This window comes from Chelonia mydas, chromosome 2, assembly GCF_015237465.2.
Source record: "Chelonia mydas isolate rCheMyd1 chromosome 2, rCheMyd1.pri.v2, whole genome shotgun sequence".
Taxonomy (NCBI): Eukaryota; Metazoa; Chordata; order Testudines; family Cheloniidae; genus Chelonia; species Chelonia mydas.
In genome coordinates this window covers 198,258,369-198,276,158 of record NC_057850.1, presented here as the reverse complement: position 1 = coordinate 198,276,158, position 17,790 = coordinate 198,258,369, and the positions used below count along the sequence as shown (strand labels likewise).

The 17,790-nt window shown below is 39.9% G+C and overlaps 1 protein-coding gene across 7 annotated transcripts in view; it reads right to left on the bottom strand.

Moving 5' to 3' along the window:
* HACL1 (2-hydroxyacyl-CoA lyase 1) overlaps positions 1-17,790 on the bottom strand; it is a 47,788-nt gene that overhangs the window by 11,222 nt on the left and 18,776 nt on the right. For 6 of the 7 annotated variants that reach the window (XM_027822071.2, XM_007053249.3, XM_043540998.1 and 3 more), the window contains 11 exons: positions 17,052-17,146; positions 15,650-15,762; positions 11,821-11,956; positions 10,349-10,454; positions 9,254-9,337; positions 8,865-8,966; positions 7,663-7,817; positions 4,715-4,873; positions 3,526-3,633; positions 2,982-3,168; positions 1,772-2,583 (listed from right to left, as the gene is read on the bottom strand). In XM_027822071.2, coding sequence (XP_027677872.1) covers positions 2,551-2,583; positions 2,982-3,168; positions 3,526-3,633; positions 4,715-4,873; positions 7,663-7,817; positions 8,865-8,966; positions 9,254-9,337; positions 10,349-10,454; positions 11,821-11,956; positions 15,650-15,762; positions 17,052-17,146 — 1,278 coding nt within the window. In that variant the 3' untranslated portion in view covers positions 1,772-2,550. Of the gene's footprint in view, positions 1-1,771; positions 2,584-2,981; positions 3,169-3,525; positions 3,634-4,714; positions 4,874-7,662; positions 7,818-8,864; positions 8,967-9,253; positions 9,338-10,348; positions 10,455-11,820; positions 11,957-15,649; positions 15,763-17,051; positions 17,147-17,790 lie in introns of those variants that run through there. The other variant, XR_006288973.1, reaches the window with a different exon arrangement.

Below are 17,790 nucleotides of genomic sequence, written 5' to 3'. Positions count from 1 at the left end.
GTGTGCTGGAAAATAGCCCTAATGAGTGAGCTTCACCATCATGACTGCTATCCACGCTATCTCCTGGGACCCCAGGCCTTTGCCATCCTGATCCTGACAGATGTCCTGACCAGGCTGAGCCAGGGAGGGACCCAGATGAGATCACCATCTCCACCAGCTCTGGCTGAATCCCAAACACAATCTGGGATGTGAGGTTTTCTCTCTTTCCCTGCTGTGACTAGGAAGAGACAACCAAAAGCAAGGCCCTAAACAGCCCAGTGCTGGTACAAGTTTGCCAGGACTCAGAGTGGCTGATAAGGTTGTACGCTGTACCTGCGTTTGTCCGGCTGTGAGGTAGCAAGTGAGAGTCAATACCAGAGACAGAAGATGCATTTTCTATCTTTGCTGTTCTTTTCTCTCCCAGTTTGTGTGGGTTTGTTTTATTCTGCCTTCTAGGAAACTGGATTGGACTTTAACAACAGCTCCAGATCATCTCAACTAACTTCGTCCCTTTTCTGCTAAAGGACAGTTATTAACATCTCTAATGCCATGTAAGATTGTCAAACAATGGGATTTTTCCTTCTAAAAACTCTCTTCAGCTATAAGGAAAGGGAACAAGAAATGCTGTTAAAATGAAAACCTTATTCAGTACTTTATATTTCAAAAGCTTTAATTGGTTTCCCTTCTTTCCTGTATCTTTAATAAAAGGTTACAAGGATTTTTATGGTGTTTGCCATGGTATTAAGCAGGCTGAGATCTTTATGACAAACCTCAAACAGCAACTGGGTTACGTTAACACTTTTGGCCCATTTATTCCATCTAAATTAATACAACATGACCCAAACCCCAACCCTTATTTGGGGACCCCAGCTGGCCCTAACCCTCATGCTAACCGAGAGACCCTGCTCAGCTCCATCTCTCACCTGGCTGACCTAGCCATCCCCAACCCTCATGTTAACCAGGTCCCCATTCCAGCCCCTACCCACATCTTAGCCCAGGTATTCCTTACCCTATCTCAGGGATCCCTGCCAACCCCAATCCTATCAACAACCCCAGACCCTCAGTCATTCCCACTCCTAACCCTAGCCCTCTGAGAGCCCCAAAATCCTAAACTTATACTGGGCCCCTGGCCATTCCCAACCCTCACCCTAACCCTACTGGTCCAAATCCCCACTGTAGCTTTGGACCCCCATGCTAGCCCCAACACTCACCCTTGCCCGGGTGCCCTCTGTGGAACCATGAGGGCTCAGAGAGCCAGTTCAGCCTGTTGATCCTGGCCCCAACCCTAGCCCAGGTCACCCTTAGATGGCTCCTACCCTAACCCTGCCTTGATTTCAGGGGCCCACTCAGCCAGCCCCAACCCTGACATTAGTTTTGGGCATTCTCAGCTGGCCACAAACATAACCACAACCTTAATCAGGGGGCAACCCTCAGCCAACTGGCGCTGGCCCCATCTCTAGCCCAGAGGCCCCCCTCAGCTGGGCCCAACCCTAACCCCAGCCATAGCCTGTGCATCCCCTCAGCTGGCTGGCACTGGCCCAGTTTTAACCCAGGTGACACCTATAGCCAACCCCAAGTTCACCGGTCCCCTCAACTGGTCCCAACTTTGAACACTTTGCAATCTCTTAATCCTGGAATGTTTATTTCTGAATTCTTGTGCACTACTGATTTCTGCGTGATAGGTATGTGTGGGAACAAGTGGATAAGGCAGTAATTTAAGATTTTCTTTTCTGCAAGTACAGCAGGTTCCAGTTAGCAGGCTGTAGAAATTAATACAAACAAATAAATTCAGTATTGCAGTGAAATCTGGCATTTTTTAATAAACACTTTAGAAGTTTCTGAAGTGATTCTAGGATACAAAATTGTCAACCCAAAGCCTGCATCTCTGTACAGAAAAATACAGTGCAAGAAATTAAGGGCTTAGTCCTTTTCTGACAAGACTCTCATTGAAATTAGTGGATATTTTGCTGGAGTAGAGGCTGAGCACCAACCCTGAAAGGTGCTGAGGACTGTCAACCCCAATGGACTGTGGGAATGGAAAGCGAAGATATTCAGCACCTCTAGCAGAGGATCCAACCACAAGTAAGGGACTCAAATTTGGGCTCTATAAAACAAGCTCTCTAGTAAGCAGCATGTTGGTCAAGAGGGGGAAAAAAACCAACCCAAAAAACAAAGGACAGAAAGACTCTGATTGCAAAGATTTTTCCATAAACAAATTCCCTTTCCTCTCCCAGGCCCCCCAAGGACTACGGATTTAATTGACAAGTCTGATCTGTTACATTTGTAGTAAAAAGAAAAAAATGATTTTATTATTCAAGTGTTTCTATATGATCTGGTTCATAGCCATAAAAGGAAGATTTCCGTTGAGTGGACACTGATGTACATTTAGGTGTCTCTTGTGCATATTATGATTATTTTTTTTTTAAAAAAAGAAGTGAAACAAAACTAGGATTTCAGACACTTATGTAAATAATTATAAAATATAGCTTTAGCAGTTTTACTCCTGGAAAATGATTTAGTTTGGCTGAAGCAGATGTATTGGCTAGGATTATTGCGCTCTGTTATCTCTGGTTACATATTAGAACGAGTCAGCCAGTGAAAATCCTGGAAACAAAAAAACAGAAACAAAACAGATAGGTGGAGTAGAATGCAAACATGTATTTACTAACATACAATCCTGCTCTTGTGGAATTGTGTAACACTGCTTATGAAAATATCATTTTATTCTCAATTTCTTTGGTAGGAGCACAGAGAAAGGATTTTTGATACTGCGACAACACTCATAACAAAATTGTCAATAAATAAGGACAATTAGGAAAATATAAGTAAGGAAGATGGTGAAGTCAAAGGCCCTGATATGACAAAGAGCTGAGCATGTGGGGATCCCTGCATCTCCACAGAGCCTCGCTGCTGACCAGCAACCTCTCCCCATGTCTCAACAGAGGTTCAGGAGGATACAGGGGGTCTGTCCATCAGAGCCTGAGAAAAATGAAAACACGTACCTGCTGTTTTCTGTCAGATTGTGGGTTGATCATTACATTGATAAGGGAAGGCACTTGCTTCTCTGCCAGGCTTGCTTTTAGGGCATTTTGAAGTTCCTCTGGTGTTTTTACAAAGTACCCTTTACCCCCAAATGCAGACATAATCTGCTCATAGTGAGAATTTGGCAGGAGACAAACAGGTGGTGCACTGAAAGAAGCAAAAAGAGTAGATAGAGTTAAAATGGAATACATAGAGTTATGGTACATAGAGTTAAAACTGCAAGAATGACTAACTAGGATTATGCCAATTTTAGTACTTTTAAATGGTCGTTATGCTGGCCCTCTAAGTTTCTCCTATGCTTGTGGGACACGTAATTCAGTTCCTATGAACTTAGTTGTGTATAACTGGGCATGGTGATTGCGTAAAGGTAGACTTGTTGCCAATTAGTTACTGATCTGACACCGCAAAGCTTTTCGACTAGAACAGAAAATACTAGCCATGGATAAAAAGACCCTCTTGGTTGCTTCTTAGTTAATTAAAAGCACATAGGTTAGAGGTACTCACCACACAGTTGGTTCTCCAGACTTTAACATCTCCTTCCAAGTATCTGCATCCAAACCACGGTATATCCCATTGTTGTTTACTACGATAATTACAACTGACAAGTTATACCTGCAACCATTCATAAATAAAAGAATGATCATGGGAGAAATTCTAAAGAATTGCATCTTTCTGTGAAGCGCTAAAGGGACACTCTACCAAAAAGAATCACTTCTGTCTGAAAGTTCTTATACCTACTATTGTTAAAAGTATCATAGATTCACAGGGTCTGGTCTATGCTCTGGCCTCTAACCAGTCTCCTGGGAATGACCCCTTTAGCATGTTGGACCCAGAGTGATCCACAGGGGCAGGCCTGTGGCCACCATGACTCGCAAACTAGCCCTTTGGGCTCCAACAATCTCCCCCCCTCCCCCTTCTCTCTCCATGGCTCTCTGTGGTGAGTCCAGATGAACCACACGTCTGAGAGAGACTTAGTCACCTCACTCCCATTCGGGGCGCAATGCTTTTCATTAAGTATCTGCAGCCTACACCAGGCAGCCTTTGGATAACAAGGGGATCTTTATTATCACCTGGAATCTAGAATCTGTAAATCTTTAGGTTAGCATGACAATGGTAGGCTTAGTACAGAGTTCATATTCATGGAAGCCATGGCTTTGCCATGCCCTCCTTCTCTCAGCTCCATCTTCGCTTGCCCCACTGTCCGTCTACCTCCTCTCCCTTTGCTTTCCTGCTAGGGCTTTTGCCCTGCTTCCCTGCAGAGAGATGGTGGTGGTGCTGGGAAATAACTTGCTCTAAAGAGTTAATGTTCAGTCATTAAGGCTTCCATTCAAATGTGTTGATCCCAGCCCAGACAATCCTAGTGGCTATACTTCTCAAATACCTAGGCTGATCTCCCATGTCCCAGGGAGAAAAGTTCTCCCCCTTTCCCTCCACAAGAGGAAGCAATGCCAAAGGGATAGACACGGAGTCAGACAGATAGTTTATAAACATATTAGAAAAATTCCCCCATTTGTCACAACAAGTAGCACCTAATATTAGTAAGACAAAATATTTTTCTGTATTCTTTCAGTTTGTTTTCTTTGTGTATTTAACTGCACTTTGTGTACAGTCAGTTTCCCTGATCTGGACAGTCTGTCAGCTAGACAGGGATAATAAATTAAGATGGTTTACTTGATCAAAAACCTTTTTTTACCTGCAAATAGTTTCCACTTCCATGCCAGAAAATCCAAAAGCACTGTCTCCTTCTACACAGATCACTCGCCGTTCAGGTGTCTGATCTTTAGCCACCATTGCAGCTGCTATAGCAAATCCTAGCCCAACTCCCATTGCTCCAAATGTACCAGCATCGAGTCTACAGATAGAAAGTAGAATTATTGCCTCTTTCTTCACCGCATTATTTTTCCTGTACTGCCAGGCAAACAGCTCTCAACTTGTCCATGACAGTTTGTTCTTGGCTTGTAGTAATTTTGATATAACCCAACTACTCATAAAACAATATCTGGATAGTAAAAAGGCATTTGACACTTGTATTGCTATATTGCACAACGTGTGTCTAAATAGGCGTGGTTTTCATATAAGAATCTGATCAAGATTTCATAATACTCTAATGAACACACACATAATGGAACTTTTAAAAAATTAGTTGACTGGAATAAGAGATGCTTACATACTACCAATTACAATGTACTATATTCCTGATTGCCTTCAGTCTGCATTGTACTGGTATTTCAAGACATCTAATTAATATGTGCTCAGATGTTTCAAGTGGTAGTAAAATAGTTATTCTATTGAGTCTTGCATCCCAAAGGTCAAATTAAGAGGGTACATGAAATCTTTTCTCCATTTAACTCCCTGGAAATCCAACTAGAAGCCTGAAAAATTTCAGGCAAATAATGCTATTCAAATTCCAGTCATAGAATCATAGAATATCAGGGTTGGAAGGGACCTCAGAAGGTCATCTAGTCCAACCCCCTGCTAGAAGCAGGACCAAGTCCCAGTTAAATCATCCCAGCCAGGGCTTTGTCAAGCCTGACCTTAAAAACCTCTAAGGAAGGAGATTCTACCACCTCCCTAGGTAACGCATTCCAGTGTTTCACCACCCTCTTAGTGAAAAAGTTTTTCCTAATATCCAATCTAAACCTCCCCCACTGCAACTTGAGACCATTACTCCTCGTTCTGTCATCTGCTACCATTGAGAACAGTCTAGAGCCATCCTCTTTGGAACCCCCTTTCAGGTAGTTGAAAGCAGCTATCAAATCCCCCCTCATTCTTCTCTTCTGTAGACTAAACAATCCCAGCTCCCTCAGCCTCTCCTCATAAGTCATGTGTTCTAGACCCCTAATCATTTTTGTTGTCCTTCGCTGGACTCTCTCCAATTTATCCACATCCTTCTTGTAGTGTGGGGCCCAAAACTGGACACAGTACTCCAGATGAGGCCTCACCAATGTCGAATAGAGGGGAACGATCACGTCCCTCGATCTGCTCGCTATGCCCCTACTTATACATCCCAAAATGCCATTGGCCTTTTTGGCAACAAGGGCACACTGCTGACTCATATCCAGCTTGTCGTCCACTGTCACCCCTAGGTCCTTTTCCGCAGAACTGCTGCCTAGCCATTCTGTCCCTAGTCTGTAGCGGTGCATTGGATTCTTCCGTCCTAAGTGCAGGACCCTGCACTTATCCTTATTGAATCTCATCAGATTTCTTTTGGCCCAATCCTCCAATTTGTCTAGGTCCTTCTGTATCCTATCCCTCCCCTCCAGCGTATCTACCACTCCTCCCAGTTTAGTATCATCCGCAAATTTGCTGAGAGTGCAATCCACACCATCCTCCAGATCATTTATGAAGATATTGAACAAAACCGGCCCCAGGACCGACCCCTGGGGCACTCCACTTGACACCGGCTGCCAACTAGACATGGAGCCATTGATCACTACCCGTTGAGCCCGACAATCTAGCCAACTTTCTACCCACCTTATAGTGCATTCATCCAGCCCATACTTCCTTAACTTGCTGACAAGAATACTGTGGGAGACCGTGTCAAAAGCTTTGCTAAAGTCAAGAAACAATACATCCACTGCTTTCCCTTCATCCACAGAACCAGTAATCTCATCATAAAATCTCATCAGTCTTCAGGTTCAACTTTTGAAATCAAATTGCAAGCCGTAATTAAAGACCATTTCAACCAGGCAAATGCAAAATACATTTTTAAAAAAAAAAAAGCACAATTATAGGCCTAACTTTTCAGATTCACCCTCCTATGTGCACAAGGCTATGTGCAAAGAAAAAAGCATCAGAGTCACCGTGCCAGCCTTTTAAAAATAAATATATTCCCACAGTTAATTTTAAATTAACTTTATTTCATCTCAAATATGTTGTGAGGTTCATTTGTGACCTATCGTGCTGTTTTCAAAAGGAGGTTCTAGACTCCACAATCAGATCTGAAGGGTCGCCTCAGCAAAGATTGTCCAGTTTTCTCTCATACAATCTAATAAATACAGACTAGCTCTAATTTACAGTCATTCTATAATAGCTGGCTTTAAGAGTCACAAATCAGAACGTCAGAATTTGTATGTCTACGTTTAGGCACCTGAACTCATATGTAGAGGCCCAATATATGGCCTTTTTCCAAAGATGCTGAACACATGTGGCTCCCATTGATTTTAAGGGGATTCTGCATTACAGCAACTTTGCGTGTGTGAATCTGCTTGCAGGATAGGACCCTAGCCTATTTATTTTAAAAAATTTAAATAAGTCCTAACATTTTTAGGTACAGATTCACACACCAAGTATGGGACTCAATAATATACTTCCATCCCAAAAAGAACTGAGATCTCTGCTAAATAACTTTCACTCGTTTGAAATATGGCCATTTATTACCATTGTACTATTTGCTGAAGTCCCACACAAATCAACGGGTATTCGGTATAAAAATCAATGACAGGGTATGACCAAAAGGGATAAAGATAAGTTGCCTTAACAAGAACAAACCCACCCCAAAGACACATTATACATTTACTTTACTTAAATAACTTTTTTTATTTAAAAAAAGACACGGCGCCAGTAATTTATAACCCAACTATGTAGAAACAAAGATATGCACATAATTGTTGCATCATGGCAACAGAGCAAATACTTTACCTGTGGCGAGGATGATAGTTTGGAAGCATAGTACGTCCAATGTCCATAGTATTAGCTCCCTCACTAACCAGAATGCAGTCCCTGGGTAACAGTTCTCTGACATGATGGAATACTGTATAATAATTCATAGGCAGGGATTTTTGTAATGCCAATGCCTTTAAAAAAAAAAAAAGAGAGACTATAAATCATTTCTATACGTACTGCTTAGCATAAGGGCAATGTGCAATGCCATGTGTGAATATTACCACTGAAGTCAGGGACTATTCTCCTGAGAAAGGGTTGCAGAACTAGACTTCCTCCCAATGGCTGAGATCATCAGAGTCACTTTTGCTGACAGTGCCTTTGTAATTCTGAAGAGAGGCCATTTTCAGCAGAGGTTCCCTCAGGTGTGCAACCTGCTCCCTCTGGTGGTGTGCCATCGTCAACAGTTTATTGACATTCAGAGCAACGAGCAAGGCACCTCAGCTCACCATTATTACTACTATATTATTTGTATTGCCATGCACCCACTCATGGGCCAGAACCCCATCATGCTAGCTGCTGTTCAAACGGAGTAAAAATGTTCGACTATTTCTAATCACAGGTGAGCTGTGTCATTTGTGTGTTGGGATGGTTGAGGAACAGCCCCTGTTTGTGCTGTCACTGAGAGGAGAGGAGTCTAATTTAGGCTCCAACCCTGCAGACACATATGGGCTTAACCTTCCAGGCCTGAACAGTCCAATTCATATGCAGAAATTTAAGCACATCCGTAAGTATTTGTAAGAAAGGGGCCTTAATGTGTCACAATAACTGGCAGATACAAATCCATAAAATAAAATAAAAATAAAGGATCTACTTTAGCAAAACCGAGCTGTCATATGCTAAGAGTAACACCACATCACTTGAAAATCAATTCTGTTACCATATCATCTTCTACACAAGGGCTTCCTTCTGGCGCTATGGTCCTGATCCAAAGCCCTGATCCCATGACTTCTATGGCAATTAGCAATTAGCTCTTAAGCCCAGTCTGTCCATACAGTAGATAAATCTGAACACAGTAAGTCTACAGGAGTCTTCTGAAACATTTTAATACCATTCAGAATTTAGCAACCTGAAAGTTCCGATTAGTTAGGGAGACTTAACTACAATACTGACAGGGATATGACTGATACTCTGTGTCCAGAAAAGGATCAAAAGCCACTTTTACTGAGCAATAGTATTACCTTGGATGTTTCTTCATTGCTCTTCATTTTCTCTCTTAATCCCTTCCACCACTCTGAATAAGAAGGATATTTCCATTCCATTAGAACAAGTTGTTCTAAAAGCTAAAACACCACACACAAACACACAGACAAAAAATTTATCCTCTTTCAAAACAACATAAACCCCAGAATAATTTCTTCAAGAAAATCTAACAATCATAAACCAAGATCCCAGCACAATACTACATCTACTTTTAAATTTTAATTTTGGATTAGATACTGGATGCACAGCCTAAATATACTGCATAAAAAAAAATGCTTGTCCTAGAACTGTTTTTTTTTTTTTTTTTTTATAATTTACTCTCTTTCTACAAGTCAAAGAAAGTTATAAACACCTTGCATTACATTACCTGCTCAGTCACGGCATTTATGTCACCTAATAAATTTGCAGCAGGTCTCACATTATTCCCCAGCTCTTCTGCACAAATATCAACCTATTTTAAAAAAAAAATAGGTTTTAGACAAAAGAACACTGAATCAATTAGGAATATTTTTAAGTCAATAAGACTTACACTGTAAAATAGAAGAATATTTTCTAACAACCTCATTAGTCCTCACTTTGGCTTTAAGAGTAATTTCCTCTAATCTTTACTGGAAGTGCTATTCAAGAGATTATTTACTCCAAGTAAAAACCTACCGTACACACCCATTTTCAGACATTCATTTGTACCCTTAGCCACGACTTACTGCTTCTGTTATACCTCCGACACACAGTACTATATATAACTTTGTTACTACTAGTGTGAAGAGCCCAAACTGGACACCTTTGGAGGAGACCAGATGAGGACTTATTATGTTTCAGACTACTGAAAGCCAGCTAATCAGAGAACAGAACTGACTGTTGCCCTTGGACACACGGTTTACAATATTTTGAAATGGGGGAGGGGTAAAATTGTGTTTATATCCTACCCTTCCTAATACAGACAGTTTGCCAGAAGTATTCATTTGTTAAGTAGCCTTTCCTCCTCTACTCTCATTGTTTCTAAGTGGTCAGGCTCGGATAGTGAGCAGCAAGATCTTGCTTGCTTTGACTGTAAATACAAGATAATGTTTTTAAAGGATCCTACTGAGAGAGGGATCCATTATTATGAACAATTCCACAATTTCAAAACTCTTTGTTTCTGATCAAGGAAACTATAGTCCTGTACATGGTACATGTGCATTATGGGCCCAATCTTTGGGTTACTGCACTGAATAGGAGCTTTGCCATTAATTCAGTGGGAGCAGCATCAAGTCCTATATGCTCGGAATAACATTATATTGATTTTGAAAATATCAAGGGAATTAAAAACAAATAAAAATAGTTATTTTGGAGAACTACAGTGATCATACGCATTGTACTGCACTGTCAATATGACAAAGATCATCACATGAAAGAGCAGGTTATTACAGAGAGAGAGAGCTAACCTACAGAGGGTGCCGTTCAAATTATTTTCCTAGATTACCTGGATAATCTTTACATCTGGTCGAAATCTTGGTGGAAGTCCAAAGTGCAAAATCCAGTTCAACCTGGCACCAAACAATATTATTACATCAGCATGTTGCAATGCCCTAATAATGGAAAACAAGAGAAAAACATGAAATGTAAATATTTTTATATTTAATTGCTTTTCAAAAATGGCAATAGTTCCAGATAGCATAGCAGCCCTATCATTTAGGAGAATAAAATAACAAATCTTGCTTCCCTCCAGTCTATATTTGTTTAGCTCAGCAAGCTAAAAATCTTTTATACAAACTGTCTCTTCAGTTTATATAAGCAGAAGATTTTCTGAATTTCCAAATAAAGCATTAAGTTCTTTCTAAAACAGCATTCATTTTGTGAAAATAAATATTATTAGAGCAAAAAACAAATGAACAAAAACCCTACTTTAACAGAATTTTGAGGTAGCAAAGTCAAGTACTCAAAAATTAGAAAATACCAGAATGAAGGTTGACCATGCAACCAGGGTGACCAGATGTCCCGATTTTATAGGGACAGTCCTGATATTTGGGGCTTTGTCTTATATAGGTGCCTATTACCCCCCACCCTCTGTCCTGATTTTTCATACTTGCTGTCTGGTGAGCCTACATGCAACCTTAATTCAGCCCTCTGGTGTGTATGCCCAAGGTGGCCCAGCTGCTGAGCAAAATACCTCAGGTGTAGTTTTTAAGTTCTCAGATTTATTAACAACATACTCCATAATGACGAAGGTATTTTGCTCAACACACAACTTTGTTTACATTTAAGTATATAGGAGTTTCAGCTGCAAAGTAAGCCCACTGTACACACATACCTACAAGTGCTCTATAAGTAAGCTCACCTTCATTTGTGGGTGACTACAATTATTTTTTTAAAACACAATCTTCAATATATGTCTCTTCAATCCAATTAAAGGATTTACAGAGACCCAAGTTCAATTAAACTGGAATGTACTACAAAAGCGAGGCTGCATAAAGCAAAATTTGAATTGTGATACTCCATTTTATATACACCTTTATAGCCTTAAAGGTCAGAACACTGAATATGCCAGTAGTTTTCTGCTACATGTAATGTAACTTGTTTACATACTTCATTTTGTGCTATAAACTACATGTTAAAAATACTACGTTGTCTGATATAGGCTTAATATTTATACAACAAAACGTAACTCAAAAGAATTCAGCCTAGCTTTTGCCAAAACTTACTAGTGACTCCCAAGCTTTCACCCCGGATTCAGTTCTAAGCAGCATTTGACACAAGCTGTGTAACACTACTGGCTTTATCCACTGCCAGAAAGCAGGGCACGAAATGCTGCTGCACTTAAAACTTTTTTTTGCTTTTTGTGTTAGGCCTTCCACAGTATCTGTAACATATTGCAATTTGCTGTATCTTTAATGGTATGTTCCTATTAGTTTCCCAGAAGATAGGATTGGAAGCAAAGCCTTGGTTTATACTGACCTGGATCTGGCTGCAGCTACACAGTTTGGATGGTTGTCAGGAACAACTCCTTTTCCCATTGGGGTAGGCAAAAAGGGTAGCCCGCATTGGTCCACCAACTTTCTGATGCTGTTTTCAGCACGTGAATAAGCAGCACCTACAGGAAACAAAGTATAAAGAAGGGTTTAATGTGATCTCTAATTATGTCTTTTCATGGCCTCATTTAAACAAGGTGCTTAAGTAAGGGCTTATCTTCAAGCATGTGAGTGAATAGTCCCACTGACTTAGAAATACTTATATACTTAAAATTACAAATATGCTTAAATGTTTCTCTAAAACAGGAGAACAGTGTGATCTCTAAAACATATACTCTTCAATTAACCTAAATCATCATATTATATAGATGGGGCTGGTAGCACTGCCTATTATTAAGACAGCCTGACACTTCCCATTATAAAACCCTGTTTTCAGTTGCTTGTAACTTGCCAAACGTTAACTATTTGGCTGAGACTTTCCATGGCAGGTGTCTGCCACAGGCAGGATGTGTTCAGAAAAATTTCCACCAAAATGGTTTAGCTGTTTCTGATAAAGAGGTTGGGGAAAAATACATTGTTTTGCCTATGGTATAAAATTCTGGCAATCCTTTCTCTGAGAAGTTTAGCACCCCTGTGATTTGGCACAGGAAAGAGATAGGACTGGGACACAGTCACATTGCAGGGAACGGGGCAGAAGGGGTCAAAAACTTGGAGTGTATAAGCAGAAGAATCTGTTCCCACTAGAACACACTCCTCTCCAGAGCCCCTGAATGGAACCTAGGATTCATGAGTCTCATCGTTCCTCTGCTGCCAACAAGCATCTGTGAAATCCATTGCAAACTGTGTGTCTCATCTGGTCCACACAGAGAATGATAATCTACTACTGCTATAGTTATTCCATTAGCTCAAGTGGAGGAGGTCTCTGCTGTAAATCTAAAGGTTCTAACCCTGCTCATGAACCACATGTATGTCAACAGGATACCACATGATGGAATTTCTGTTTTTCAATTTGTTTTTTTAAATACTTAGGAAATTACGCACACAAAAACTATGTTAACAGAAAATTACGGTTGCAAGGTCAAGCACTGGAAAGTTAGGAAATAGCAGAATTAATGTTGTCTGTACAGCCTTAATCCAGCCCCCCCGCAATGTGTATGCATTACGATGAAGTATTTAACTATAAGATCACATGCTATTTTTTCCACCATACCGATCTCAGTCAGTGCACAAAATTAATAGTACATAGTTGCTCATTAAGTGAGCACCATTTTATTTTCTCCTCACTGTTCAATGTGTGGTCCTAATCCTTATATACTGTACACTATTCAAATCAGACTCTGAAAACAGATTACTTTCCCAATGGGTTTTTCTATGGTGCTTGTTACTATAGTTTGAGTGTTTTACAAACACTACTTTATTTCCACAGTAAGATGGAAGGGTTTTATTCTCATTTTAAAGACTGGTATCTGAGATCACAGACATTAAAGGTCAATAGAATCCACTAATTTTGGGTGCCCACTTTGAAGCACCTGGGACTTGATTTTTTCAGAGTATATAGCACTTCATACATTCAAAGCACAGCTCCCATTGACTTCAGTTGCAGCTGTAAATGCTCAGCACTTCTCAAATCAGATTTCAGGATCTCAAGTCAGGCGCCCAGAAAATGAAGGACACATAATTATTGACCATCTGTGAAAAGTTTTCTTTAAGTGACCTGCGTAGGATCACGTAGGAACTCTGTAGCAGAGGCAGGGATAGAATCCAGTTCCCCAGGGTAGCATTCAACTGCCTTAATCATGAGACCATCCTTTCTCTTCCTGCAGTCCCCTGCCTCATTCACCACACACCTTCCAACTTCTGCAACAAAAGAGGCAGGGCTCCTATAGATAACGGCACTGTTCTTCACTACACAACCCTGATTCATTCCCAGGTCTGTCCTATGCACTGAATGAGTGTTAAAAAAAAAAAAGTATACGATCATGTAATTAACAACTGTATCATAATGCGCACACACAAGGGGCCTGAATTAAGGATGCACAGGTAATCTTGATTCTGGCATTTCTTTCAAGTACTTGATTTTTCAACCTTAATAATGGCCTTTTAACATTGAGTTTTTGTGGGTAACATAGTAATTTGTGTGTCATGCTTTACACTGAAGCAGCTAAAGACACCTTTACCTAACAGGAATTATGAGGTCTCCCAATGACCAAAGCTTGGAAATAAGGGCGCTAGACATTTAGCATACACAGTAGAAAGCACTGCAATTAAAATATTTGATAAGTGACTTTAGGGTCTCTCTTGGGTTTTAATCAGACCATCTCCTAAGCACTTGAATGGACGTGCCAACAAAAGCGCTTTGATTATTTAGTCATCTGCAAGATCTTGACTACTAAAAAACAAGTCCAATTTTAGAGGACTGGAGAACTCTGGTGATTGGTAGGAAGAACATAAAAATTGTTCTAGTGGATCAGATTCGTGGTCCATCCAGTCTAATACCTTGTTTCTAACAAAGGTGATCATCAGGTGCTTCAGAAAAAGGTGCAAGAAGTCCCACAATAAGCAGATGTGGGATAATTTGACTCCAAAGAGGATAATTGGCTTAAAACCTGAAGAATGAGGTTTTATATCCTTAGCAAATTTTTTGCTAGCATTAAGCAACAACAATTCTGGATATGTGTGTTATCCATACAAATGTCCAATTTCTCTTTGAATTTTGCTGTATTTTTGGCTTCAGCAACATCCTGTGGCAATGAGTTCTGTGGTCTAATTACGCATCGTGTGGAAAAAAGTATTTCCTTACATCAGTTTCAAATGTCCCACTATTCAATTTCATTGAATGTCCCTTTGGTCTTGTGTTACAGAACAGGGAGAAGAGATGCTCCTAATTTACCTTCTCTATACAATTCATTATTTTATATACTCTTATAATGTCACATATTTGTCTCCATTCTATGAGTAAACAATCCAAAATTTTTCAATTTCTCTTTATGTGAGAATATAGAACGTCGCTCTCTGATATCAGAGCCTTCCATCTCTCATTCACCTGTTCATATTCAGCCAGCTCTCTAGTAACTGCCTAGGAATTCAGTGGCCTTTATGAAATAAATTGGTGGTTTCAATTCAATTCCTGGTGGATGTGTGTCTTCATCACAAAAAGCATCAGAACTGCCCCCCTTAGAAGAGAGGCAAAATGACTGAATGCGCATGGAGTCTGAACTACCCTCTGATCCATAGAGGGACCACCTCTAGATCAGAAATGGAGTGCACTGGCAGAGTGTAGTGGAAAGTCTGTAATATAGCAATGGCAGCAGCAGCTGTTGTATGGTTACAGAGTGGGCTTCATGATCCAGCTCTGGTAGTCTGGCATATTCAGTGAGTACAAATCAAATGATAAAGATCACTTTGGTTCGGTGTTCTGATTCTCACAGTAGAATGCAAGGGTATTAGACAGGTATATGTCAGAGGAGGGACTTTTACATTTTGACAAACAGGGTTTGTTTAAGCTTTGGTTGGAACAGGCTTTACACTTAGGACAATATTTACCCATTTGTTTTCCATATAGATTCAGTGTATTGTATTGACTTGACTTACTCTAGAAGAAAAAATAAAGGGAAAATCTAGAGCAAGCCAGTGTATGTACAAGATAGAGGAAAAAAATATTCCAGTAGAAAAACAGATTTTAGTTCCAAGTTTAAAGATGTTATTTTATAAACAGTGAAAGGAAAAGAGATGCTTTAAATTTAAGAGAAATATTACTTTGGTCACTATTCTTTCCAACACGTGGTAAAGTTCAAAGCTACATCAAATCATGTTACCTTTGCCAATGATTAGGAGAGGCTGTCTGGAATGTGCAAGGATAGATGCTGCTACAGATACAGCAGAGTGTTCAGCTGTGCAGACAGGAGGTGGCAAACAGCATTTAACATATCTGAAAGACAGACAGGCCAGCATCTTCAAAGGAAATGCAATGAAAAGCAAGCAATTATCAAAAGGTAAAATCAGTCACTCAGTGTAAAATAACAGAGTTTATTTTAAACTGTCCATGGTATTTGTCAGAACAGCAACTTTATTTTACAAACAAAATTTAAAATTGCTCATCATATTCAAACCAAATTTTTCTGAGAATAAGCCACTCCATAGAACAAGCAAAATATTTAGCATGCTGCAAAAATAAACTCCCTAATTTTAATATCTCCTTATTTTATATGTGCCTTACACTGTGAACTAATAACCTATGCACATTTCTATTAACACATATATAGTCATTTTAAATCAAATTATTTGTCTTGGCAAAGCCTGGCATTCTGAACCTTTCCTTTCCTCTCTCTCATTTGTGGGCAGCTACCTCCCTGCATAAACCCTCTCTTCTCATTATAGCAATAAAATGGCTGCAAAGGCTGCCCCACTCTAGTTTCCTCCTCACCGCTTTTGACAAAAGTAAAAAAAGATGATATTTTCTTAAGAACTTTGCCAAAGGTTCAAGATTTTCACAGTTGTCCTAGAGAGGGCAGGGGAAGAGGAGGAATGCAACGGAAACCTCCCCTACCACCTTTTTAATTGCAGGTTCTATGGTGTCCCCATATAAGACTGCAAAACCTAGCACTTGATATCACAGGAGTACCTCAATTAACACAATACTTGCCATTCAAATGCCACCCCATTAAGTTAATGGGACTTCAATATATACTTAAGTGCTTTCCTGAATAGGAATGGGGCTAAGTACATGCTTAAGTGCTTTCCTCCCCTAATGTAAACAGTCCCTGTATTCTCAGTCTCTCATCATATATATATTTTTCAATGTCCCTCATTGCCCATCATTGAACTCATCTCTTTCTTCTATATATCCCTAGTATTCTAGGTGAGAATGTACCACTGCTTTACATAATGGCATAACAATACCGTCATAATATTTCACTTCTTATAAATTCACTGCTGCATGACATAATAGACTACTACATCCATAGGCTGGACTGCAAGTAATATAATTTCAGTGTGTTCAAGCCCCAGTGGTAGGTTGTGCAACCTTTCCTTAAAAAGAAAAAAATTCTCTCTCTCTCTCTCTCTCTATATTATATATATATATTATATATATATATATATAAAAAATAAAACTTCAAACAGATTTTTTGGCTAAATGCAATGACCAATGGATTAAAAGATTATGTAGGAAAAACTCTGTATCTAACAACTTCACCCATCCAAGTAACTTGTACTCACTTGACAGAGCTCTTGTTCACCTGTAGATTTACAAAGTCTCCTGGCATGTCAACATAACAGGCACCTGGACGACCATAGGTACTGCACCTCACTGCCTAGATTTATTGAGAGAAGAGCACCATTTTAATCACTGTTTAAGAGAATTTTTAAAAATCTTAATACTTAAAAAACAAAAAACAAAACTCAGTGTAATGAAGAAAGTGCGCTGTCTTATTCCCTATGCATCTGCAGGAAAATCTTCCTGGACACAATTTATAATGGGCTATTTTAACCTAACTTTTTAAATTCCCTCCTACCCCATTTAAGCCAGTTGAAGTGAGCCAGTGGACAGAAGCTCTTGGATTGTAAATGCTTTGCCTCATTTACACGGAGACAGCAACACTATCAGCTGTTATATCTGCAGTTACTAAGTCAAAATTTCCTGCTGAATTTCTGTTTAAAGTAGCATGATCCTTGAAGCCGCCATCTTCTATTACTTAGGACACCAGTGCTCCTGTTCCATAGATGCTACTGTGCTGAACTGGCACTTCTGGAAACAGTATTGCCTGTGACAGGATTTAAGTTGACAGGGTTATTATGGTGCTGGAGCAGTGGCATGAGGCTTTTCAAACCTAATCCTGGAGAGCTAAAATAAGGATGTCTCTGTGGAAATCCTAAATATCACAAAATGAGCATCTAGCAATACTTCTTCACAGCCAGAACTGAAGAGATGAAGCTGTACATACTGCAGTCCTAACTC